The 27358-nt window shown below is 40.0% G+C and overlaps 1 protein-coding gene across 1 annotated transcript in view; it reads right to left on the bottom strand.

The window, feature by feature from the left end:
- Brinp1 (BMP/retinoic acid inducible neural specific 1) overlaps positions 1-27358 on the bottom strand; it is a 167812-nt gene that overhangs the window by 114147 nt on the left and 26307 nt on the right. The window contains exon 2 of the mRNA XM_003478840.5: positions 6414-6681. Coding sequence (XP_003478888.1) covers positions 6414-6631 — 218 coding nt within the window. The 5' untranslated portion in view covers positions 6632-6681. The remainder of the gene's footprint in view (positions 1-6413; positions 6682-27358) is intronic.

The following is a 27358-nucleotide window of genomic DNA, read 5'->3' as shown; positions in this document are numbered from 1 at the left end:
CCACAAACCACTCGCTTTACAATCTACAGGGAAAATCACTCAATAAGAAACCACCTATTGAGAAATAGTGGGTCTGTACCAGTTTCTCTCCCATGCCCTGCCTTTCTAGACAAAACCTCAAATTGGTCCCAGAGTAATTCTATTAAAGCCACCGTTGAAATAACAGCTCAATTGATAGCAACTCTTGATGATCTTGAAGCCAGAAAAATTTGACAGAAATAAAACTCAAAATACAATAAGGATAAAACAAATGCTGTCAGATCAAACTGATCTTTACATTATCATGAAAAGAAAAGAAATAATTTCTAGTAATGCACTCAGCTTTTGGAATTGGGGAGAAAATTTGTATTTATGAAGCTCCTTTAAAACCCCAAGGTCTGTATACTTAATGTACACATTATTTCTCACCACAACACCAGGCACTTAATATCATCTCCATCTTACAAATGGGAAAAAATTGAGTCTTAGGGAGCAACTTACCCATAGTCAAGGAAGTCTCGGTATTTAGAAATAAATCAGGAAGCTAAGAAACAGAAAATCGTAACAGCATACGAAGGACTCATGTGGTAGAGCTTCACGTGCCCTGTTTTGGAGTTTCAGGTCTGCCACTCCTTAGTTCCATGACATGGACAATGTGTTTAACCCCCGAGTGCCTTAATGTTTCATTCATAACATAGGACAATAATAACATTTCCCTCATGTAATGGTTGTAAATAGTTAATGGTTGTACATGTGTGGTCTTACCAGAAAGTATATAAAATTAAATTACTTTATTTGCATGATGATTTAGAACTTTAATGAAATATTTTGGCACATAAGATAATTTAAATTTTATGAAGTATTCTCACAGAAACTATCATTTGACCTAGTATATAGGAGAAACATCATTATCCTTTTCTACAGAGAAGAAAATTGAGTATCTGAGGGTCATCTCTTCATAGAATGATAATTGTTCATTTTGTTACACTTCACCCATTTTTTCCTTCACTCCCAATACTGAGCTCAGCTGAAAGAGGAGGGTGGTGGTGGTGGTGGTGGTGTGTGCTTGTGTGTGTGTGTGTGTGTGTGTGTGTGTGCACCTACTACTTACTTTTGGTCATCTGTATCACATATATTTGGTATTGAACTCTAAACTAATATATTTATGAGTGAATGAATGTTCCATGAATGAACCACTTAGATGAGAAAGCTAAAAATGGACTTCAAATTGAGCAAACCCTAAATCTTCAGATTGCAGTCCAAAAAGTACACACTACTTGGATGAACTGCATTTCAAAAATGGCCATCTTTCCCAAAGTGATAGAATTTCAGAGATGGAAAAGATCTCAGAGACCACACTTCATCTAGCTCTTCCATTTTACAGATGAGGAAATAGATGCTCAAAGAAGTGCCATTATTTTGTCACAGTCTTGCAGAAAAGAACAAGGTGAGCTGGACTCTAACTCCAAGATCAGCGACACTGTCATTACACCCTGATACACTCAAAACAAAAGGCCACCTTAGCTCCTGTTATCATCTCTCAGCTGAAGCTGTCTCAGGTGACAAAGCATAAACTCATGCATGCAAACTACTGCACATGCCATCATTTGACTCATGAGCAACATGAGAAGGAACTTCTGCTGGGATTTAGGTTGACAGAGTCTCAACTTTAACACTGGCAGTGACTCCCCGACTCCCTGAGCTGAAGCCAGCCTCTATGTACATATGAAAGATACAGATGATGATCTTAACTTATGTTAGTGAGAGGGGAGTCTTCCTTCTAGTTGCTTTCAGAGGCTTCCCAATCACCCAGAGCTCCAGCCTGGCTCCTCTAGCAGAGAAAACTGGTTGACAGTTGAGGCTTGGGGTATCTCAGGAAAGCTGGCTCTCTAGCATCAGATGATAGGGTTGCCTGGTAGGAAGGTCTTTCTTTCATGATGCAATGTCAAGTCCCTAATGTTCTTTGCCCATGTTAGCATACATCACAGCAGACTCATTAGAAATGCTTCAGTTTCCACACTCAGGAAGGAAGAAATATTCACTGACAGCTACCCGGAGAACATCTTTCAGTTGGCTTTTTGCAATGGCTGCATCTGAATGAGTTCTTGTCTCTGGAGATCTAGATGTATATGTTTCCATGTGCAGAATATGAAATGAGTCTCACCTTATCCTTGCATATCATTGCATTCCAAATGAATGTTTGCAGTATTTATGATTTCTATCCTGTACTTTTCTTTTTGTAGAACTTATTATGTATGTAAATGTGTGAGTGTGTCTGAGTGCACATGTACTCTGAGAGGGAGGATCATGCTTATTTTACTTATCATTGGCCCCAATACAGTGCTAGGCCTGTAAACACGTCCTAATAATTATTTGAGGATTAAGTAAAGAAGGAAGGAATAACTAGATGACCAAAAGCCTGGTTTCTGGGTTGAACTCTATCTTTTAATTCACCATGTGACCTTGGTTAAATCTTATACTTAATTTTGGAACTAAAAAGGATTTTGGAAATGAGCTTGTTAGATGCCTGCAAATTTTTTTAAGTTGTAGAATCCAACATAAAGCATACATGAAAACTAAACTCAGAGCAGTTGCAAACCTTTTCTTCACCGGAGAAGGGGAGTGCTGGGAGTCCTGCCTGATGAACCCTCTTGCCCCTCTCCTCACACTGCAGTGGTTTCTATGGTAACTCTAATCAAACCCCAGCATTTTAAATAACATTTCATAGGTTGAAAACTACTGATCTATACCCACTGGATCACCTGGTAAATAAGGGACGTGTGATTTAGGAAAGGAGGGAATCCTGCCTAACACGGTAAGATCAGTGCATGGAGAAGTGCAATTAGTATTCAGATATCCTGATTCCTAATCTCACTAACAACTTTTCACCTCTCAAAAGTCCCAAAGCTATCTTCAAAATGTTTGGAAAAGTGGTTGCAGTGAAGAATTTGGGGGCAACCCTTCAGAGCTTGCAAACATTCTATAGTTTGAAGCCATGAGCGCAGTATCCAGAACTGTCTCTGAAAGAAAGACTCTGAAGTTAGGTAGATCAGGGTTTAGACCCAAGCTCGACTCCTTACTGAATGGATGACCATGGCAACACATGAACCTCCGGTAGCCCTGGTTTTGGGTTTGTAAACTGACAAGGCACTGTCCAACTCAGAGAGGATGTAGTGAAGACTAAATGTTCTCCTACCCTGGCCTGTTATAAATGCTCAATAAAAAGATACTACTTTCAGCATTCTGCTAAATTTAGGAACTATTGAAATATAAGTCCATCTGATAGCACTAGCATATATATACTGACCATCTAAAATGGTTGCCCGTGAAGAATTTTGGTGGCAACCCCCTTAAATATCACATTATAGCCAACCCCACAATGACAAGTCATGAGTACATATCCTCAGACTAACACTCTTTCTCTAGCATAGTGTCAAATATAATGTATTTGCTAAGAAACATTAGTAGATAAGAAATGGATACCCGAAATCCTAGGGTTTTCACCGGTGAGATTATGGAGGCATAGCCATACTTGTTTAAAGCCAGTTTCCTACTTGTCTTTGTTCAAGTCACTCATCAAATCAACTTTAAAGTGGAAATACAAATCTAGCCATCCCACCCCAATCTCAAAGTGTCCTTGAGGGAGGAATAGAAAATCAGATGTAAACACAAAAGGTTGTTATTGTTTTACAAACAGCAGAGTAGTTATCTAGATTTCCATAACTTCTTCTATTCACCAAGTCTAATATCTTAAAGCTATATGCTTCTTATATTAAGAATTTCAGATAATAGAATATGCTTACAAGTAATCAGAGAACACCTTTAGTTGGCTTATGCATAATCAAAATCAGTAATGGCTATAGTCTGCCAAAAAATATATTAAGAACTAAAAATTGAAATTAAGAAGAAAATTATTGTTTTAGTGACTTTGAGATAGTTCTCCCAAAGGGAAATCTTTGAATTAATCATTTGAAATTCTAATATTGTTTCCTCTTTTCTTTTGAGAGAAGAAATGCTCCCATATTTCTCATTCTTCTACTCTTTCCTTCTTTTACCCACCCTATATTTACTTGCTTTGTGTTCTTACCTGTTCTGATGCCCAGAAAAATGTAACTCTAATATTTTACTATTCTTGAGGGCCCATAGAAATAAGCCATAAGCTCTTGCATAGACAAAACCATTGTAAGTCCTCAGTCACCAGTAAGATTTCCATATTCGGTATAGAAATACAGATATTTAAATCTGGTAAAAGATTTCACAAAACCACTCATCTCTAGTGCACAACACTAAAATTGGGTAAATAAGACAGGCCTGCCTTTCAGAATAACTAATTCAAGACTCCTTAGCTGAAGGCCAGAGTTCCTCCTTGCACCATGTTTTGTCTCTCTCTTCTTCTAATTGGCACAGAAATGGTAGGGCTTGCCCTTTCTTCCTTGACATTAAGAGAAAAGCCCCAGAGAATTTTTCTTTTTTTTGCATTATGCAATTCAAGTCCACAATATTTATTGTGTGCTTATGATAACAATGCCTGAGCAAAAACCACCCTGAGAATCTAGAAATGAATAAAGTTTGTATGTGTGTGTGCGTGTGTGTGTGTGTGTGTGTGTGTGTATACACATGTGTGCCTTTCCATCAAAGAGCCTGAGCTTTATGTGACGTAAGAAAGAATTACAATAATATACTGCACTTTTAATACTTTATAATTAAGGTGAAATAAATATAGAGAGATGTGAATATGTCAAGGAGACTGTGATTAAGTGGAATGTGGGAAGACAGTTTCAAATAATGATAAAAGACTTTGGGTTTATGGCACACAGAAAATAATAACCCCCAAAGCGTGGCACTTTTCCATGCTGAACTCTCTGAATTAAGTTTCTCTGACCTCCTCCTGCACTTCTGTCTCTGGTCCTACTTAATCCCTCAAACCACAAGGGAAATAAATCGGGCACATAAGCTTAAATATCACATGGTTTCTCTTATATGAGAAACCCAAGGTATAAATAAAGAGCAAAATAGAAGACATGTAATAGGAAACAGATCTTTTGTAAATGGGAAGGAGACCAAGAGATGGATGGAAGGAGAATAGATAGGAGGGGAAGAGGACATAAAAAGAATTATACTGTGCTATGTATATACAACTCCCCACAGTTAATGCAATCATTAGATACTGCAAACACGCATCACTAAAGTTTTTCTAAAAAGCGCGAGGTAGGTCTTTTATTAAAGCTTCTTTATGCGCCTTCACATAGACCCTCCAAAAAGACACTCAACTGACACAACACTCAAGAATCTCATCGACCAGGGAAGACTGGTACAGGAGGCACCAGCCCAGAGAGGTTATACCACAACTCTTCACCTAATGCTGTAACAGGCTGCCCTGAGAGACAATCTTTATTTTCAGAGACACTTTAATGGTATATCAGTACAAAAGTATTCCTCTGTGCATTTTCCCCTCTCACACTCCATAATTCATGTTGTCCCCACACCAAAACCCCAGTTCCTCTCTATGCTTGTGATGCCACACAAACTTCAACCCCATGGTCATTCATTAAGTTGCATGATTTATGGGATTCATAATTTGCAGGATGCAATCACATCATTAAAATGGTGTTTCTTCTGTCAGTGTGCTTGCTGTCTGTGTACTGTATGGACTTATTTAATACACCTTCCGTGAGTCAGAAAAATATTCTCCCCTATTTAGAGTTAATCCTTTTTGGTTAGGGAGAATTACCATAAGCTGAAAATCAGTCCACACCTTCTCAAAAAAAAAAAAAAAAAAAAAAGTTGTTCTTTAAGTGTCTATTCTTTCCAAATGTATAAACATGTTTAGCTAAGAAACTGGGCTCATTAATAGCATTTGCAAAATACTATTGCTTATCCTGATGTGTTTGAGGAGAATTATCAGAACTCTGGATACACATAGTCTAGGTTAAGAGTCATAGTCATTTACTGACTATAACTATTGGTACATTATGTAAGATAGCTGAGACTCAATTATAAAAGTGACAAAGTAGGGGCTGGGGGTTTAGCTCAGTGGCATAAGTGCCTGCTTGGCAAACGCGAAGTCGTGAGCTCAGTCCCCGGCACCAAAAAAAAAAAAAAAAAAAAAACAAGTGACAAAGTAAGAAAAACAACCAAGATCTACTACAACCAATCATTATTAAAAGATTTAAGTAAGATAAAGTACCCTAATTAGTAAGCACCATGCCTAGCACATAGTAAGTGCTCCATAAGTATTAGATGCTTCATCTTTATCTCCTCATCATTAATATTTTATGCAGTGTTTAAAAAAAAAGAGTAAGAAGTGAAAAGCAGTTTGCTGAAGGGGCATAAACTCTTGACCTGGAAACCTCCACAGCAAAGGTCATGTCAGTGCCTGAACCCACAAAGCACAAGAGGAAGAATGGCAAGGGCTTTCTTAGCCTAGATCATACCTGTATATTTTATATCTGGTTGTAAATCCTTGACGGTGTCTTTCCACAAAGGATAGGTAGCTCCTGGAGTGGTGGAAAGGCCCCCTGTCTGAAATAAGCCAATCAAATTCCTTGGAGACATGTTGGTCTGTCCCAGCTGGTTCCTGGCGGGAGGGCTGCACTGAGATACGGCCCCATACAAACAGGAAGTAGAGGAGCTCAACAAACCTCCAGTTCATGCTTTTCTGCCGGCCTTTTTCCTCTCATTCTTGCTCCATTCTGTGGAGTCCTGCAGAGAAGAAAATCAGATAGAAAGGAGAAAGAGAGGAAAGAGAAAGGGAGAGAAAGACAACGAAAGAGAAAAATATTAACACACTTTCAGAATAATGCCATAGATCAGTAGAGTGCTACAAGTTTACAAAAGCCATTACAGGTTCTGGTTAAAAGCACAGAGTCTACAGGGATCAGGGCCCACGTTCTTGTTTTGCTTTGCTCTTTTTGTAAGATGCGTGCGAACTGCTCAGTCTTTAGAGGTTCTGTTTCCTGGTTTGTCAAACTGAGGACATGCTTCAGCGCCCATTTCTTGGCATGTGGTGTGTCAGAGATGCTGAAGGAACATGTGTTCAACAACGAAATACATTAACACAGACACTGTTTCATGCAGCAAACTAGGGACACAGAGACATAACTCAAGTCTCACCTACATCTTCGTATCTTCACCTCTCCTGATGGGCACTTAATAAACAAGAACTGTGTTCTCCTCTCCTGTAGATGTGGATGCAGAGTACAAGTTTTGCTTTCATGTGATCAGAATACACAAGGCTCATAATGGGTCATCACTATGGCTGCCTAGGCTGGACACCTTAGAGACGCCACTCCTGGATCTTGGTGGGCTCCACTTCTACAAAGCTGGAAGATCCCTCAAACCCCAAGGAAACTTGTGATCAGATAAGACACCTGCCATTGTCTCTGAGCTGCCAGGGCTCCTGGCATGCAAAAGGGAAGTTGAAGGGCAATGGGTTAGTCGAGCCCTCGTACAGCTCTTCCGCTGAGTGTGTCACAGAACAGTGGCGATGCACTGATAGATGGCTGGGTCTAGGACACACCTTAGCGAGGGGCTCCCTGTGGTAAGCACAGAAATCCCAAGCCCATGTCAAGCCTCTGGAAAACTAGCAAGCTTTCTCTTCCTCACTTCCTCATTGTCTGGGTACTCACAGAACACCGTATTGTGTGTCCTACCTACCCTGCTTATTGTAAAAGGGCTTTGTCTTAGTTACTTTTAACTCATCGCTGAGACAAAATACCTGATGCCCAAAGTTGGGAAAAGAAAAGTGGATTTCTTACAGTTTTTGGAGGTTTCAGTCTATACTCAGTTGGCTCCAAGGAAGAGTGGCACGATGGGGTCACAGTTCATGGCGGCTGCAAACAACAAGGCGGAAACCAGCAAGAGAGACAGACACACCTTTTTCCAGCCATTACATTGTATGCTGGCTTCACCACTATGTGGGTGTAGAACTGACACTATCAATGAACCAATCACAATCCAATCTAGACAATGAACCAATCACAAATGCCTAATGCAAATGCATGAGACCTAGGGACCACCAACATAAACCATGACATTAGAAAGTCCATGCCAGTAGGGTGAAGGAGCTGTGCTGGTGGGATGAGTGTTCTACGCTAGAGCCGAAAAGTCACACTCATAACAAAGACCAGGGCTATCCTGAAAGGTACCATCCACAGCAACATGGAGGCCCCAAGCTCCTCTGATGACAAGCACAGTTGGGTACACGCCAGGAAGCCAGTGTGACGAGTTCATCAGAGAGACCAAGTGGCACATGTCTTCCTCTCCAGAGCCAAAAAGCAATGCTCAATGTGAGGACCAAAGCTTCTCCAAGGAAAACCAATGGCTCAAAAGCAGCTCATAAGAGAACCCATAATGCCTCAATGCAGTAACGCATTAATGCTCTCCTTCTCCTTCTCTATTTCTCTATCTATGCTGGCAATTTTCCTCAGGTAGAGCATCTACACTCAGTGCCATGCTCATGTAATCCAGCTGGCGTTAAATTGATCTCCAGTTCTTAATCCATAACAGGCTTATATATCTTTCTCCATATTGAAAGGAAGTTTTGAATCCGATGGCTTCAATTCTAAACCATATTGTTCCAGACAATCTATTTAAATTCTCTGGTGTCTTGGTTTCCCCATCTATAAAATGTAGTTAATAATACGTATACTCAAAGATAGTATGATAATGAAATGATATGATTTATGCAAGTACTCTCAAGAATGTCTGACCTATAGTGTGTGCTCCAGAAGAGGCATAAATGATTAGTAGGATAATGACAACATGAAAATTGATATTGATGTTACCCACTTACTTTCTACTGGAAAATGTTTATATTTTCAACATTCCTAGGCATGGCCAGTTAAGGCTGTTTATCCTTCAATAAGCTACCTGAGGTTATGTCCTCAATTGTCACTTTCCTTCCCTAATCCTTAAAAAGATCATTCCCCCCACCCAGCTCCAGCTACCCATAAGCTATGACTATCTCAGCACTTATTATCTCGTATCACACGTCTTTATTTCTATATCTGTCTTGTGCACTGGGCTGTGAGCCTTTAACTGAAAAGAACCTTCTCTAAGCTATTTCTACTCTTGGTTAACCATGTGACTGAACAGCCATGTCCTCTCCTCATCTCGGATTTTTATGGTTATCATTTAAAAATATGATAATAACACAACCATTTCGTCAACTATGAAGCCATCTACACACATAACTAAATATGATACCTATTAAAATACTCTTCCAGGGGAAAGAGTTATAGGAGCGAAGTAAAGCTAAGGGGAAAAAAATGAAAAGAGATGTAGATTTCCTGCCCAAGTGCATATTCTTCTCTATTGCCCAACTGCAGCATTTGATCATGAGTTGCTACAAAAACCTGATTGTTACCGCGAGTTCCAGCTGTCAGGGCAGAGGAGAAAGGCACATGTGCAGAGGAGTGGACTGGAAACAGCTACGGCCTGAAGTTTTGTTCAGAGCCTAAAACAAAGCCGTACATGTTGAGCACAGAACTGTAACAGCTACAGCTGCCAGGACTGTCTGCCAGAACACACCGGAGTGGCAAGCAGGGGGTGGAGGTGATTGTTCAGAGATCCCCACAGTGAGCTACAGCACACTGAAATCACAGCATGCCACTCAGACAGCGAGCTTCTGCTGTGAGTGGGTGCAGGGGAAGCAGTAAGAAAAATGCATTCTGTTATTGTAAGGAAGTAACATAGGGCACTTCACAGCTTTCATAGGTGGAACTGGAAGGAGGTGATGTGTGCAGCAGTGGTGCGGATGCTGATTGGTCTGTGTCCACGTAAATCTGTGCAAAAGACAAACCTTAGCCTGCAGTCCTAGAATTAGCTAAGCTATGAACTCTCTAACCCAGTGTTTCTCAGGGAAAAGCTATTTCGCCCCATAGGAATGTCTTTGATTATCCCACATTTAATGGGTTATTACTGGCAACTTGTGAATACAGGCCAGTGATGCCACTCAACATCCTAAAATACTCAAAAACAGCCCCCAAAACAGAGCGCACTGGATCCAGCATGGCCATGGTACAAGGATACACCATCCTGCAATCCACTTTGTACATGTCAGGACCTGAGTGGTAAAATGGGGCTCCTGTCTCCTGGTTACTGGTTAAGAATTCTCATCCCACTGTGTCATCAGCATAGGTGTATGTGGCCTCATTTGAACTTGGTTTCTTTTGGGGGAATCTGTAGTAGAAAAACATTTCAGCACACAGAGGCGAGTGTTTCAAGGGAAAACTCAGAACATGTCTTGGTTGACTTAGAAAATCACCATCATCCACTAGCACAAAAAATTAAAGTAAAAATTGTTAGAAAGTACAGTATATTCTAAAAGAAGTGGTTTGGTGGGAGCACATTTATTATCTATGATATATGATGAAATACCCTGTGATCTGCATTCTGTATACAAGACAATATTAACACTAATTATGTTGGGAATTTGAAATAATATGAGTCAGATGGTTGATATTTATTGAGCATCTATCATGTATATAGCTTTAAAATCATTCATACCCTATGTAGATGGCAAAACATTCAGTCTAGGGAAGAAATTAGTAAATGTGTATTCTACAAGGTAAATACAGAGGTTCCATTTAAGGCAGGTCCTCTAACATTGACTAGCCTTCCCAAGCTCACAGCTGTTCAGTGTGAGAGCAAGACATGGTGATTCTGCCACGGAAAAAGCCAGCATTCTAGAAAGCTAATTCAGTAAAAAGGAAAGGTCAAACCCAGCGCAGACAACTTGGTGATTCAATGATACTCTGTCTCAAAATGAAAAATAAAATAAAATAAAAATAAAAATAAAAAAGAGCTGGGGATATAGCACAGTGCAAGGCCCTGGATTTAATTCCCAATCACACACACACACACACACACACACACACACACACACACACACAAAGGATTCTAACTGCATATATCTCATTAAAAATCTGCACAACCTTTACTATATTCCACTCTCCATTTCTACCCTCCAGAGATTTAATTTGTAATTGAGGAGCCACTCACATGCATAAGCAACTCTAACATAAAATATGCACCATAAACACTAAAAAGAAGAAATAAAACTCCACAGAGGAAAAGAGTCAGAATCCTTTCAGCCAAGCATTCTTGGATGAGTTGGTTTGCTCTTAGGGGAAGAAAGCAGTAAACAAATGGCCAGTCATCCTGTGGTGGTGAGGGGTTCTCAGCAGGAAGTCAGAGCCAGTAGAAAGAACAGGAGAGTAAGGGTGTGGACTTCTATGTGGGGTGCATAGGAGAAGAACATTTGACAGAGGGGGTTCCAAGGAAAGACCTGAAGAAATGAAGGCTGAATACTGCAGATGCATCATGAGTCAGATGGCAGGGAAGAAAGGGGAGGAGAGGATTTGGATTACAGGGGTTCAGAATAGTCAGAGCCTTGATTGCATTTAAATATCCCATAGGAAGCTCACAGTTTTAGTGCAGGGAAAGACATTTTGGAAAAGGAACTGTGTGTTAAATGAGCATTTACTCTATGCCAAGAACTATGCTGGTTGCTTTTCAAAACTTGTGGCAATACCATGAAAGCATCATAGTCAGATTTTACACATTCAGAAAAGGGAAAACTGAAGTTCATGAAAATTAAGGAATAGGCCCAATACCACACCATAACCAATAACAAAGCCAAGAAAGGCTGCAATGTCTAAATGTGGAGCAACAGGCTACATGTGTCTATCAAGCCCTTTAAATTGGACCAAATGAAGAGGTACTGTAAGTTTAAATACAACTATACACCCTCACGCTTCAGAAGCTTTATGTGAATTCAGTGTAAAATATCTCTTTAATGTTTGATGTTGGATACATGTTGAAATATTATTCTTTGAAATACTATTTTAGAGTAAGTGAAAGATGTTAATAGAAATTTATTTTCCAACATTTTAATGTGTACACTAGAAACTTTGAAGTTACATATGTGATTGCTGTTCTGTGTCTCTGGGGATGGGGTAGGAGATTCATTGGACAGGTATGACACTGCATGCCAAGTCCACCAGTCTATTGCCACATTTCTATCTCAGTTCACCCTTGCCACCTCCTGGTTGAGACTTCAGCTTCCAAAAATCAGAAAATGAACAGACCACAAATAAAATCTCCCCTGCGCCAGGGCCACAGCTTTGAATCCCCATGTCTTGGAGACAACCCTGCATATTCTGCGTCATGCATTTCAGAGCTATTCCTGCAAAAGATTCATAAAAGGAATTTTGTGCTTCCAAAGTTTAGATCCTGGGAGTGAACACAGATTCTATTCCAAGTGCTGCCTTTGACTCCTTGTGACATTTGATGAGTCACAGGTCCCTTGCTCAGTGGTGCTCTAGCTGTAAACACAGGCTGTACCTTGGAGCACATGAGACTCATGGCTGAACATATATATATATATATATATATATATATATATATATATATGCACTGTCACTAAGGGAACTGGGTTCATCCCACACAGAGCACATTCTCTGATAGTTCCCACTGTAGATTATTTACATCCGAGACATATGCTCAGGAGGAAGAGAAGAGAGAACAGCTTCCCAGGAGCTCTGTTACCAAGCTCATCATCTAGAGACTTCCACCTAGATTCCATGGCCATGGCCCACATTTTGGGCTGGAGGGTACAAAGAAATGCCTCCTCCCTCCTCCACTCCTGAATCCCAGAGGAAGCTGGTGATTGTATATGAAAGCAGCACAGAGTCCCAGAGGCAAGCCCATGCTCTCACCCAGCCCTTTAACTGTCAAACTTGGAGTCCAGGTTTGACTTCTCACTGAGATCCTGATCTACAAATCTGAGAGACTTCAGATATATCAGTTAACCTCTCTGTGCCTCAGTTTCTTCATCAGTAAGATAGGAACAGTAACAGAAAAAGGAGCATGTCTTTGGAGTCAGGTAGGTATGAAACAGGACTTCGAAGCACAGCTGGTTTAGCCTTCAGCTGGTGCCTCACCCTCAGATATGAACCACACTGCAGAGAGAGGTAGGTGGGCACCACAGAGAGCTTTCAGAAAGGTAACCAAAACTTTCTTTGGAGATTCCTCACCTCTCACTCACATGGCAGCATAAAAATAGACTCTGGGATAAGGAGTGAAGTTTGAGTGGAAATTGACTGTGTGCTAAGCAACCCCTCACAGCCCCTAAGCTCTTCCGGCAGTGGGAAGGGATAGAGGTCCTTTGCCTCCAGTTTCAACGTGACCTTTCAAATGGCACTGTGCATGTCCCTTGGAGCTAAGGAAAACATGGTAGGTGGTTGCTTAATTCTCACACACACACACAAAGACACATGGGAAAGAATGATACAGGAGGGTGAAGCCCGGCAGCACAACATGGCCAGCAATTTGGGAATTAACTGCCTGACCATGGAAAAAAAAAAAGAATGTGCCACCAGCCAGGAATAAAAAGTGAGTCACACACAGGAGAAAACAGGTGTGATTGACCAAGATCCCAATCCACAGGGACTGGAGTCCCAACAAAGGGAAACTGGAGTCATCCTGCCGTTAACCAAGGACCTAAGTACAAAGCAAGAAGCTGAGAAGAGATACATTTTCCTACATCAAACGAATCACTAGCAAGATATCTCAAAGAAGAAGTTCAAAGATGCCTCAAATGGCTGCAAGAGGAAGTCAGCATGAAATACCTGTGAAACCTACAGAGCATGGACATGAGATCATCAAAAAGTACTAGTCAAGGAGGAATCTTCCGACCTCCTAACCTGGATCTCCTTCCTACGCCCACTTGTCCACAGCCCATCAACTCATCCTGGTCTCAAAACTTTCTCCCTGTTGCACTGTTGAAAGGCAGTAAAAGCCTCCATGCCTCTCTGTATCTTTCCTCATGGTGTTTCCTCTCTTGGCAATGCGCACTCCCACTTTTATCTTTAGTATAGACTATTCGTGCTTCACATTATATTTTAAATGCATTAGTAAGGATGCTGTCCCAGACAGTTTCTCATGACCCTTGGCATTAAATGCAGAGAACAGTCCTATGAGACAAATAGCATTATTTTTACTTTGCATATGACAAAACATAGGCCCTCCTTTAAAATCTAATTACTTTTCTAATGTCACATTAACTAAACATGGTAGAATTTAGCTTCCAGCTCACCTAGTTGTAAATTATATGACTCGTGACTTTTTTTTTTTTTTTTTTTTGTCTTTTTCGTTTTTATGGGTACCAGGGATCAAACTCACGACTGCCTGCTTGCAAGGCAGGCGCTTATGCCGCTGAGCTAAATCCCCAACCCCATGATTCGTGACTTTAATACCCTATGTTAGAAAGTCACATTATCCTTAGCAATAGTTTTCGTATTTTGACAATCATGAACTAACACAAATCCACTGTAACATGGTAAAATGAAGACAGTGGTTGACAAGCAACTGAGGTGCTATGCTTCTAGAAATGTTAATCTAGAGTAGGACATGTAATAAATAATAAAAATTGAAATATGTGTAATATTTATTTTGTGAAACTAAGTATTACTTTTAAAATTAACACTATAGGCATAATTTATGTGTGACAACATTTTCTCCATAACTATTTCATTTGAGCCACATTTAGAAGTCTGAAAATCTAAATTCTTTTCCTGAGGCTGTGAGCAATCTCTACAGGAGATCTTTCTAAAGAAGAAGAGAAATAAGTATTTTAGAGTGTTTATTCTATGTCAGTTTAGTAGAACTCAACAGATATCTTTTGAGTTCATGCTATTTTAATTGGTTCCCACAGTCTAGAGTATGAGATGGATACAGAAACAAGGGATGTCAATATAATGTTATAGCAGGGCAAAGAGAGAATGTGCGAGGTTCGGTAGAGCACACAGTATCAAATGCAGGTCTCTGACATTTCTTAAATATGACTTCTAGCTGAGGCCTTAAGACAATAAGGCATCTGTGAGTTGATAGAAAATGAGCCCTATATCTCAAGTAAGAAGCATGTGATAAAGAATGGAGAAGTGTGGACCTACTATTGAGAATTTTTAGGCAAGCAGTGGCAAAATTGAAGCAAAAACTATCAAGGTCACTTGTCTTATAATGGTATCTTTACCCATAACTGCTGCTTTCTTAAACAGATTACTTTCCCCACATGGTATATGTCCAGTGTCTGGTGCCAATCTTACTCTAAATCTGTATTTACTGAATGAATGAATGAACTATGTAGATCAACAGTTAGGATCTGCCTCGTGGGATCATAGAGGAAAAAAAATTAAAGTTTTTAAACAGGATTAATTCTTAGTCAGAATTGCATTTTGGATAGATTCTGTCAACTACTGGATATAGTAAGATGATTTAAGGAAGAGAAAATAATAAAATAGTGTAGGCTATTTCAGTAGATTAGGCTATGTATGGTCTCAACAAACCTTATATTTCAAGGGAAAAATTAAGAATCAGTGTAAGCAATAGTCGGTGGTTGGCAGGGCAAGGCAAAGTGTCTATGTTGTTAGTTCTAGTTTGGTGACAAGTTTCATGATGGTTTCATTCATGATCATAAACAACAATAATAAAAAGAATGAATTTAGAATTAATGATGTGGGGCTGGGGATTTAGCCCAGCGGCATAAGTGCCTGCCTTGCAAGCAAGTGGCCGTGAGTTCGATCCCCGGTACTGATTAAAAAAAAAAAAAAAAAAAAAAAAAAAGGAATGAAGAAACATCCCCTCTTGGATATAAGAGTTTGAGTTGTCTGTAAGATAATCAAGTCAGGACTTCCAACAGTCAACAGAATCCTTAAGACCGAAAGAGAAGAAAAGGCAGGGTGAGAAGTTAAGATCTGCAAATCATTAGAGTTTAGTATGTTGGAGGCTTTGGATGAGACTATCCAGTTAACATGTGAGTCAAGAGTGATGGAAACAAACAATAAGCAATGCTCAGACTTAGCAGTATGAAGTGGAAGAGCCTGAGAAGTAAATTGAGAGGAGACTGTATGAAAGGAGATAAGAGTATAGACTTTTAAGAAGAGAAAGGTCTCAAGTTTCAAAAGCAGCAGAGTAATACAACAAGCTAAAGACTCCAAATGCCTATTGCACCTAAGAATACAGAAGTGGTGGACAATTTTCAACAGCTTGATAGGAACTATAAGGCATGAATGGGCCATGAGTAAGTAGAGAGCACTTGGCTAAGAAAGGATGAGTAAAAGAGCAGTACCCAATGCCTCTCTTTTCTCCATAGACAGAGCAAAACCAACCATCAATGGAAATTTTTTTCTGCATTGTAAAGTTTTAGTAGACTTATAAATTCATAGGGCCTACTATTAAGAAAATAAAAATACAACAGATAAAGGAAATTATCACTGGTTGCAAAAAAAACAGGTGGGACCTGGATTTGATGTGGAATGTCAAACTCTGGACTAACTAAAGGATTATCAAAGAAAAATAAGAAAATGTCCATGGCTTTGGGGAGCCATAGGGAGATAAATCTGTAAAATTAAATTACAGAACAATGGATAGAATTTTATCTGAAACTTGAAAAAATCTGGTATTGGATCAAAGGAGTAGGAAAGTAACTCAAACTGAGTTCATGATGTTATCTCAGGGAAGCGAAAATTTGATTTGAGATTTAATGATTCAAGTAGACATCAGCCATCTGAAAGTGAAAGGCATCAGATAAAGCATTTCAGGTTATGGGACCGGTGTGGGCAAACCCATGAAATCATAAAAACTCACCTACTGCTTACAAGCTAGTAAACTAGATGCTGCAGAATGAGTAAGAAAAGGATAGTTTCCCCATAGTGGAATACTGAAGAGCTTGAAGGAGGAAGAGATGCCAAAGATAGGAGCCAGAACTACACAAGTGCTCCAAATGTCATTGTTCAATAAACCGTCAATGTCTCTAACTTCTTCCTGTAGTTAACCTACTCCTAATACTCAGTGGACCAAATAAATAAAACACTTAAGTTTCATTTAAATTTAAACTCCAACACTTACCAGTCAGTCCCTTGGCCTGACATGCTCAGCAAGTCACTAACAAAATAAACTGAAAGGTTCTTTGTGGATCCATTTGGCTAGGTGCTTCCTGAGCTCTGCTAGCTCTTATGCAATGGTCTCATCCTTTCATAAGGAACTTTTACATAATAAACTAAAAGAAAAGCTCTTGCTGCTGCCCATCTGTGAGCATTACAGAATCCCAGGAAGAAGTCAGAAGACGAGGCTTAAATGAGTGTTGCATGCACCTAGGTCAGAAATCACAGATTCTAAAGATGTGGCCCGTTGGCAGAGTATGAGGCTCTGTGTCACCCACTCTCTCAAGATACCCCTCATACTATCCTTTCATTCCAGCAAAACTTCAGGCTGCTAAGGCAACAAGCTTCCTGTCAACCTCAGAGTCACATTAACTAATATGAAATGGGGATTTATGCATCTCATTCCAAAACAAGAAAATGAATAAAAAAGAAAAAAAAAATGAAAACAGACACAATGTCAAAAGATTATAGTAACAAAACACACAATTCACTTAGTTCTCAAAGCAATTGCCTCCAGCACAGAAACATAGCCAGGTACTACCAATGAAAGAAGTGGATATGTTAAAGAGGGGGCCAATTTTTCTTGTCCTTTCTCCAGGATGAAAGATCTGGAAAGGCACTAAAAATGTTCATGATTTTCCTTCTCTATCTTTAACTACACTAAAGTGATTTCATTTCCCTATTCCAAACGGTTGTTAAGTCCCCAATCCACTTCTTGCAGGAGAATGTACAAATTGTGTAGTAAGATGCCATATTTCTACCCTAGCTTTGGCTCATGAGATACATAGGTTAATCACGTGGGTTCATTAGTTTTCCATTTTATTTCTGCAAAATCATTAATCTAACCAATATGAGTTTGGTTCTCTACTGTTAGCAGCACAGACAGTCAAACAGATAATAGCAATTTCTTAATACACATCAGTGTATGTATATGAAATATGTTAATCTAATGTTACTTGAATGACCTTCCCCATGATACTAGTTTGGAGTGTTTGTGCTACCACAAGTATGTTATTCCATCAATAATGTCTCTTTTCTAAGACCCAACAGATGGCAGAGCTACCAATTTGCCCTAGACATACCATCTCTCTCCCTCCTTCCTTCCTTTCTTTTTCCTTCCATCTTTCCTTCTCTATCTCTGTTTCTCTCTCTGTTCTTTCTTTCTTTCAGCTGCTACAGGGGTGCCACCAGTACCACTCTACAACTGAAATACATTCCATCTTTTTAATTTTTTTATTTTAAATCAAAGATTTGCTAATTTGCCTAAAAATAACTTCAAACTTGAAATCCTCTTGCCTCAGGTTGGCTTTAAAGGTTTATGAAACTGCCCCAGGCTCCAGGCCTATTAATGTGTAACTAACCAATAGTAAAAATATACAAGAATTCACTGTTTTCCTCCCCTGGATAATATCTCAGGTTTCACAAAGAATAATTCACAGACCACCCACTTCAGTCAGGATCACTAGCACTGGTCAATACATTTGCAGCTGCTTGGCAGCCTCATCACACTTACTAAATCACAATCTCTAGCAAGATGAATATATGAAGCTACATTTTTGGGAAATGTTTCAAGTCAATGTTATGAAGAATAAAATGTAACACAACTATCCCAGCTAGGTAAGTACAAGGATGAAGTTAACTGACAGTATTGTTTAGCTCTAAAAAATGTCTCATTATTGTTGGTATGTGACACATTACTGTGAGGTTAAGCGAGGGTCCTACTTCTGTTCTTCAAATACCAAACAAAAGCCACTGCATAGTCTGATTTTCAACCAATGCCATTTGTGTGACGCTGAGAAAAAACCATCACTCTCTGAGCATCTGTATCACCAAATTTAGGAAATCTGGAGTGAATCATTTTCTTTACCAGTTTTGAGTCTATGCAATGAAAATGAAGAAAATATGAATGCTTAGTTTATGACAGGAGCTATGTCAAGAAATTTACAAGCTTTATTTCAATGGATCTCCATTATGATTTTGACAGATTACTTTTGAGGTTCCATATCATCACCAATAAATATAGTCAGCTACTATGTCATGTAACTTTGCAGCCTTTTCACTAAAGAGGAAGAGTCTATTTCCCATCTTTGATTTTGAATTCATCATTACTCTTTTGATATGCAGAACAAGGCAGAAATGATAGTGTGCTAGTTCTGAGCTTGTATTTCAAAATCCTTATGACAATTCAGCCTAATTATCAACTCAGGTCTATAGCCATAAGGAGCATGCCTGATCTCATCTAATTATCAGCTCAGTTCCTGTGTGGCCCACATAATAGATTAGTAAAGAACACTTCTGAGATGTCTGGGAGGGCCAGGGAGGCATGACTTTAGGGTCTACATCTGCTCCATGCTTGCTTCCTCTCTAGAGTTCATTCCAACCTACTATGCCTCCCTGCTGCTATGACAACAGCATCATGCCTCTGCCAAGCGCTTCTTCCATGATTTGCTCTGAAGCCAGTCAAATTGGACTGAACCCTTGGAAGCTTTAAGCCAAGTAATTCTCTCTTCCTTTAAATTGTGGATTTTAAGTGTTAAGTCCCAGAAGTGGAAAAGTGGAACAATACAGACCTCATAGGTTTCTACGTAATCTCTTTTTTCAGCTACTGTCTGACACAAAAGTAGATATGTGTGCTGTGTCAGAAAGAGGTTGAAGGACATGTATAAAGGACTATCTACCTAAAGGCTCCAATCAAGCTTAGGATAGAATCTCACACTGAACCGCAGGACCAGGAGGAGCCAGCCTAGATCAGTGGGAATAGGTTAGGTTGGATGTCCCCTACACGACTGAGTGACAGTAAGTGCCAGTTTCCTCAAGCCACTGAGTTGGATGGGCTGGGAAGAAATGTCACTGTAGAGCAAGTTTTACTAGTATCTAATAGACCTGAAGGTAATATTATTTATTCACATTTTGTTAGGTAACTTGCTGAAAGTCATCTTGTGAAGCCTAAGAGTCATAGCTATCAAAAGCCTACCAATCTCCACTCAATGTAGTCTATCAACTACTGAGTTGAGGACTATGGTACTCAGGGTCAAGCTAGTGAGTCCCAAGTAGTACATGCTTTAAAAATGTATTTCCTTCTCCAGTCTTCATCAGACATTCTGGAGGTGAGGTTCCAATCCTTCAAGTTATAAAACACTCTCTGATTATTTTAAGCATCACTGGAGTGATTGGTCCACATCTGGAGGAGCCCTAAAGGAAGGGGGCACTAAATATTCACCGATATATGCTGTGGATACACAGTTGAAGTCAATCCATCTGTGTATAAGAAAGGAGGCTTGAAGGTTTTAAGCCAGAAAGGAATAAGGTGTTTCATTGGGAGCTTGAGAAAGAGAAAAAATATTGCATCTTTTGGATGAAAGGGCCCTTAATCTTCAAAATGCAATCCATTTTCCATACCAAAGCCCCTTCAAGTCTAGCAAGTCTGCTGAGGCCTTGAGTCAGGCAAACAGCTTGTGTTTTGCAGATTAAGGTGCCTTTGACCCAAAAGATCTTTTTTTTTTTTTTTTTGTGAAACTCCAAAGGAAAGGCCTGGTCTATTTCTAGCCCATACACTCCCTGAGAGAGGCAGCTCTGAATACAGTCTGAGAACTAGGCTGCTTCCCTGCTGGGACTGCCACACAGTAAGCAGCAGATGAATGGAAGGGCTCCTAAAAGAGATCCTTTGCCCCAAAATACATACTTGCTTCCTTGCCAGGATGTCCCACATGTTCACTATAGAATAAACACAACTTTGAAATATTGAAAGTTCCTGCTCAAGGAAGAACGCTAATAAAGCTGAGCAGCAGGAAGGATCACAGGTCTGACATCTTAGAACTGAGGGGACACATTACCTCATCTGATTCCCACAATCATGCTGTGTTGCCGGCACAATAGGGAAACTGAGCCCTCACTTCACAGGAAAAAAAACTGAATCCGGAGAGCTATAGTAATATGTCTGAGATTACCCCAGCCTGCTCTCATGCTGCTTCCTAAATTGGACCCAAATCTCAAAGCTGGCAGCAAAGGTCACATAAAGTCTGAAGCAGAGTTAATTGCAGAAAATAAACCAGAATGTGACAAAAGGCTTAGCATGCACTGAACAAAGCTGAGTAAGCTGGCTTGAATTCTAGCCCTATTCCTGCTACTGTAGAGGCTAGATTTGGAGCATCTGATACCTCCCTCATCTCTGGAATTTGTTGTCTGCACCTACCACCAGGCAGATTGACTTAGGTGCATTTTTGATTTCTTGCAAGTTTAGCCTTGTCGCAGGCTGTGATTCTATACTTATTAAAAGAAAAAAAAAAAAGATGAAGAAGAACAAGAAGATGGTGATGTCGATGATGAAACTTACACATTATAAAAGAGAGAAAGAGAGATTAAAAAGTGCTCAATCTTGGCTCTCCTTGGATGAGGGGACACAGTGCCAGGCAAGAAAGATCAAGTCTGAGGAAGTGAATGGATTCGATTTGTCTAAGCCTTAGGAAAGCAAATAGCACTGAAATGTTGGCTGACTTCCAAACAAATACACTGTGGGTGCGCAGGAGGGTCTGTTAGGGCGAGTGATGGGGTGGCCATGCACTGTTGGAGAGCAGGGAGAAAGATTAGTCTTCCCTTGATGCAGACTAACAGAAAGTGCAGCCCAGGAGTCGGAGAGAGGACGTCAGCTGAGCCTGTCCAAAAAGGTCCAAGGCACTTTCACAAACCTCAGGACACGGTTCACTTAAAGATCCTTGAGCCAGTTTACAGTGCTAGATACTAAGAGAGATGATCATTGGGGGAAAAAGGAAATAATAACAAAGAAAAATAGTGGTTTGGTTATCAGGAATTCTGGGCTCAAGGCCCAGCTCTACCACTAATTTGTTACATGAGCTAGGCCAATGGTCATCCCACATCTCGGTTTGTCAGGGTAGAAAATATTTGGAGGTTCTAAATGACCTCTAAGGACCATTCTAACTCTTCAATAGTGTGGCATATTATGATCAAATACTACTGAGTTACACTGGAGAGGTACTCACTGGCCACTTTACCAACATCAGCAACTGACTCAACAGGTCCTTGTAGGGTACCTTTCATGTGCCAGGCAGTATGCTAAGGAATGAAGTAACCTATTTCTCATACCTAAAATCTACTTTCTATGCAGCTGTAAACACATTTCTAAGGTGGGGAATGGCCCAAAGTAACCCAACCTGGCCTTCCATCCTCAGGAATTATCACATCTTCCACTCCATGGTATGACAGATAATATTTTGTGATTAACCACATAGCAAGAAAAGGGTTTTCTTGAAGACCTCATGGTGTCATCAGGAAGTTCTTTTTAGGTGTCACTAAGCCTTGCTTGTTCTCTAGGGAGGTGGTCTTGCTAAATCAAGTGCATATGGATAAAATTTCCCTGGTTTTCACATCAAATCTCATGGACATCCCCATATTACATGTCAGGTATAGACAAAAGAAAACCTATCAGAAATGTCACGGCAATGTTTCCTCCCACTGCTCTGGAATATTTTAGATTAAGTGGTCCTTGAAGAGACTCAAATACAGCTGCTTCATTTTTAGAAAAAATGAAACCCAGGCTTACTCAAGGTCCCACTGCTACTTAATGGCAGAAAATCAAGAGTACCGACTATGTCTTCATGCCCTCTCCTGCATTCTATTTTTATTACGCCAAGCATCCTCGCTGTTCCTAAAGACATTGATTTTGGGGGGGATAAGGTTTGCCTTGCTTTGTTTTTAGCAATAAGGACCATTTCTAGTGAAATCAACTTTCCTAATTCAGCTTCTCATTATTCTGAGAGCAATCATATTGTAATGTGTGTGAGGGATGGGGAGACATTTGGGCCTTTGGGGAATTCACTGAAGAAGTGATAGAAAGAGTGGGCTGCAAGGGTGGGAGTGAAATGTGGGAGCGAGAGTGTGTGTATGCTTGGGAGCAGAGAGAGCAGGAACACTGCAGTCAGATGCAGAGAAGGAAACAAAGCACTCGCATTGATTTGAAAAGCAGCTTAGAGAGCCAGGCAGGCTCTTCCTAGTCTGCTCTGGGCGGATCTGTGCAGTTCACTCTCACCCTCAGAAGTGCACAGCCCTCTCTCAGTATGCAGGGACCGGATCATGGGGAGTAGTGACAAGATGAGATGTATTATCTTGATAGGATGAGAGAAAAAGACAGGAAAAGAGACTTTGAGAATGAAAGAGGATGGATCCCGCTTAGATGAATATAATACAGGAATACATACCAACATTTTATTATAATGTAAAAAGCAGGTCAAAGAGAAAAAAAGCACAGGTATCTGATTCTATGGAAATGGATAAGGCAGCCTTTTCAATAAAAGTAAGGCTACAGGGTTTGAGGCAGTGAGAGCCATTCTGATGTCATGGTCGCAGTCCTGAGCAGATTTTATCTTCTCATCTGACTAGACCAGCCTCCCAATTCACCTCTTGAACTCAGTTCTTCCCTTTTTAAATTCTTGCAGCAAACAGATGCTCAATAAATATTTGATGGGCAAATAAACACCCTCAAACATTGATTTCATCATGTCAGCGATGACGAATTTTAAGTGTATCGCCACTTCTGTGTGGATTACAAACTCAAAACCTTCCAGAGCCCAGGAAGTAAGCAGAAATGGATGAAATGTCTAAGGGTTGAGCTTTAAAAGGGGGTCTGGTGCCATATGACAAACACACACCCCAAGTTACAAGGATGGCATACCACTTGCATGTAGAGGCCATCAGGTCTCCAGGGTTCCCTGAAAAAGCCAAAAGGAATCCAGATTTCATATGCATTCTCATCTTTTTTTAAGCTCTGACATTTTTCCCCTTCCCCCCGCCCTATGAGGGTCAAGTTTGACTCATCCTTGTGTGGACAGGTATATCTGTTTGTGACTCCAGGCTTACAGGATCAAGCCCATCTGTCTTAATGGAAAATCCAAGCCTGTCTTTTAGACAGACATATCCTAATTCCCCTAGCCTTGCCTTTGCTTTGTACCCAAAACTAGTCCCGTGAATATAGTCACTCCAGTCACCACACATTGGAAGATTTACTCCCATCTGCCCAGATGTAGAACCTTTCCTTGCCTATTTCTCCATTATAATCCACCAGAGAAATCCTCCCAAGTCCTGCCTCTTTCAGTAAGTCTTTTCTAACCAGATCAGGTTTTGCTCCAACTCTAGAGCTCAGAGGGAGTATAACTAACTGTTCTTTGCCCTTTAGAACATACGTTGTCATTTCTTGGTTGCTTAGCAACAACCTACAGTGAAATGAATACTTGACTCAGAACCTTGGATACCTGAACCCTAATCCTAGTTCTCCTCCTATCTTGCATGGGCAAATGGCCTGCTCTTTCTAAGACTAGATTTTCAATACTTTTGAAATAAAGACATTGATTTAAGTCAGCAGTCTTTAATACAGGCTCAGAGGTGGCTATAATGCAGGAAAAGGTGTTGGCATGCAGAAGAGGCTCCCCATGACAGCACTCCTGCTGCCTGAAAACCATCTACCCCTAAGGATCTGATTAGTTTCTGGCACTCAAAGAATAAGTACTTATGTTTTGACTCTGCAAGTCAATTGAACCTACCTGAACTGAGCTAAACTCCACTGACTATTTCTTATGTACCAGCCACAGTACTGAGTACTTCTCCTGTGCTTCTATGTTTCTTTTCTCCTCTTATGCTCTACCATAATGGATGATACAGAAGTAATCAGGGAATGGCTGTTCCTTCAGAGTCACCCTCTGGTCATTTTTTCCTAGGTGTCACTTGCCTTTTCTGACACACTAAAGCATTCTGTTCATAAATTAAGAAGACTGGTTTAGAAGGAAGAAATCTTTCAATCCCAAACAATGGATAGGGAGAAAAAGGCAATGCCTTTCATCTCTCCCTTCCTTCCTTCCTTTTATCTCCCTACCTCCCTCTGTGTTTCCTTCCTTTTCTTTCTTCTTCCTGCCTTGGAAATGAAATGGAAGAAAGAGAAAAAGAGAGAGGAGCACAGTAAAGAAAAAAGTAAAAGGAAGAATGAATAAGGAAAGAAAGAAAAAAAATGAGACACTAAATTAAGGGATCAAGTAGAATAAATGTTAGCAGCTCTATTAATCTGCACAACAGCCCCTGTGAGTGTTTTCTTCTATTCCAAAAACAGAGATCTTTTCTGTAAAGGTTCATGTAGTTAATATTTTAGGTTTTATGGGTCACATTGTCTTGACTTCTCAACTCTATTGCTATAGCAAGAAATTCCTCAAGGATAATCAGTGAATGAGTATGGCTGTGTTCAAATAAAATGTCTGCAAAAACAAGGAGTAGACTAGAGGTGAGCCATGGACCATAGTTTGCTGACTGCTGATTGAGACATTAATTTTGCTGTTCCCCCTATAGAACTTGCAATTACTCCATGCCAGGTAATATCTGATTACTTATTGGACCCCTCTACTAGAATACCATTACCAAAAAAAGCAGAGAGTTGATCTGTTTTGACAAATCCTGTATCCTCAATTCCTGAAGCAGTGCCTAGCACATGGAAAGATCTCAGTCCATATCTTTGAGATGAATGAATGAATGCCACCGAGCAAATGCCCGGCACTGAATTTTGTTGTGTTTTTAAATTATCTACAGAAAATTATTTCTCCCACTTTGTAGATAAGAAAAACTCAGAGAGTTTCTCCATAGCACACAACTCATTCATTACTGAGAAATTTTCAAATCCAAGGCTTCTCATTACGCCTTAGCAAAAACTTGCTCTGTACCATCCTCCTTTGGAACTATATTCTACATGGCCTCAGAACCATGGTTGAGCTCTGGACCTCCATGAGTTATGGACAGCTATCCTCACTAACCCAGATAGACATATTTTCTCTGTTCTGTCCCTACTTAAGTGCTCTTGTGTGATCCACTTCCCCAGGCCACTGATTCTTAAGCATCTCCAGCTTCTGTCCAGAAGAGGATTCATGAGTTATTCTTCCTCTCCAGAGATGACACCTAGAAATTCTGCCCATTTATTTAGAATTCATACCCCACTTACTCCCAACACATTTAATGTGGCATTACAAATTTAAATAAGATATAATTCAGGACAATTAAAAATAAAAATGGAACAAAGAATAGTTAAAATGAGTGAAGGAATAGATGTTACCAGGCACCTGGGATGAACTAATTGATCTGGATTTAGTTCTGACATTCCTGGCAGCTGAAGTAAAGTAAAGTTAATTGGCCCCCAAGGGGCTAAAATCCATGGGTAGGGTCTCATTAGCATCATATCCCAAGCACAGAACAAAGACAGGCTGAGCTGAGACACAGAACAGTGCTCCCCAGTCCTGGGGTACAGGGAAAGATCTAGAAATTGCCCCCTACCAAAGTTTTCCTCTTTCCCAACCCAGGCCAGTCTTCAGCAAGTCACAACAAGAAAAATAAAGACAGGATACAGAGATGGTTACTCTCTGCAGGCCACACAGCTGTGGGATTTCACTGAAGTGTAAAATGAGACACTAACCCTTACTGATTTCATTGATTTGTTGAGAGAAGGAAGATAATATGCCAAGTGTCCAACAACAATGGGGAGACAGCAATCTCATGATTCATATGCACTCCTCCCATGGAATTGCTGAAAGGCAAATCCCCCTGGGCATAGATTTTTAAATTGAAAACTGTCCTTGGTGAATGTGACATAGGTGCTTTCCAGGGAAAGGTTCAGAGACTGAGGAGTTTAACAGTATCAAAGGGAAAATGATAAGAAGAGACAGGCTATACTGGAAGCATGTATCTCTAGAAACAAATGATGTTAGTACTACATAGGCTGTCCCTAGTCTAGAAAAGTCAAACTAGCTAGAGCAAAACAATGGCTCTCCTTTTACATCTTCCATATCTCAGTCCAGACATAGAGATATCACTGCATCTGACCAAGTCTACTGCTCCCAAGCCAGATCCCTAAATATGTAGAAACCTTTAAAACAGTTACAGAATGTGACAGCTGAGAAACTACAGCAGATTCCAACACCCATCATTTCAAAAATTATTCTCACAATGTGAGAGCTGCCCATGCTGCCCAGAGGAGCCTAGGCTCTTCAATGGAGTATTATATATAAAGTAACATTAATTCAAATACTTGAAAAAAGTTTCCAATTCTCTTCCAATCCTCATTATACCAAGGAAGAGCTATTTTGTCTTTAGCATCCTTCTCACATTTATAAGTATTACTTTTATTACAGATAGGGAAATTCTAAAGATCACAGACACGGTGTGTTAAGCATATCCCTGAACATGTAAGTTAGAACACAAAAAAGAACATCGTTGCACAGTTTTTGTTTTTGCTGCATTCATTTGTAGAGTTATCATCTATTTTTAATTTATTGTAATGATAGGAAGTTTCCTATGGAAACTATAGTAAGTGATGAATTCCAAGAAAAATCTTAAGTATTACTGATGAAATTAAAAATTGCAAATTTTTAAAGTGTTAAAAATCGACATTTTAT

The sequence above is a fragment of the Cavia porcellus genome, unplaced genomic scaffold (genome assembly GCF_034190915.1).
Source record: "Cavia porcellus strain 051 isolate PalLab524CR breed Dunkin Hartley unplaced genomic scaffold, mCavPor4.1 scaffold_1, whole genome shotgun sequence".
In the NCBI taxonomy this organism is placed as follows: domain Eukaryota; kingdom Metazoa; phylum Chordata; class Mammalia; order Rodentia; family Caviidae; genus Cavia; species Cavia porcellus.
This window is presented reverse-complemented; position numbering and strand designations above follow the sequence as displayed.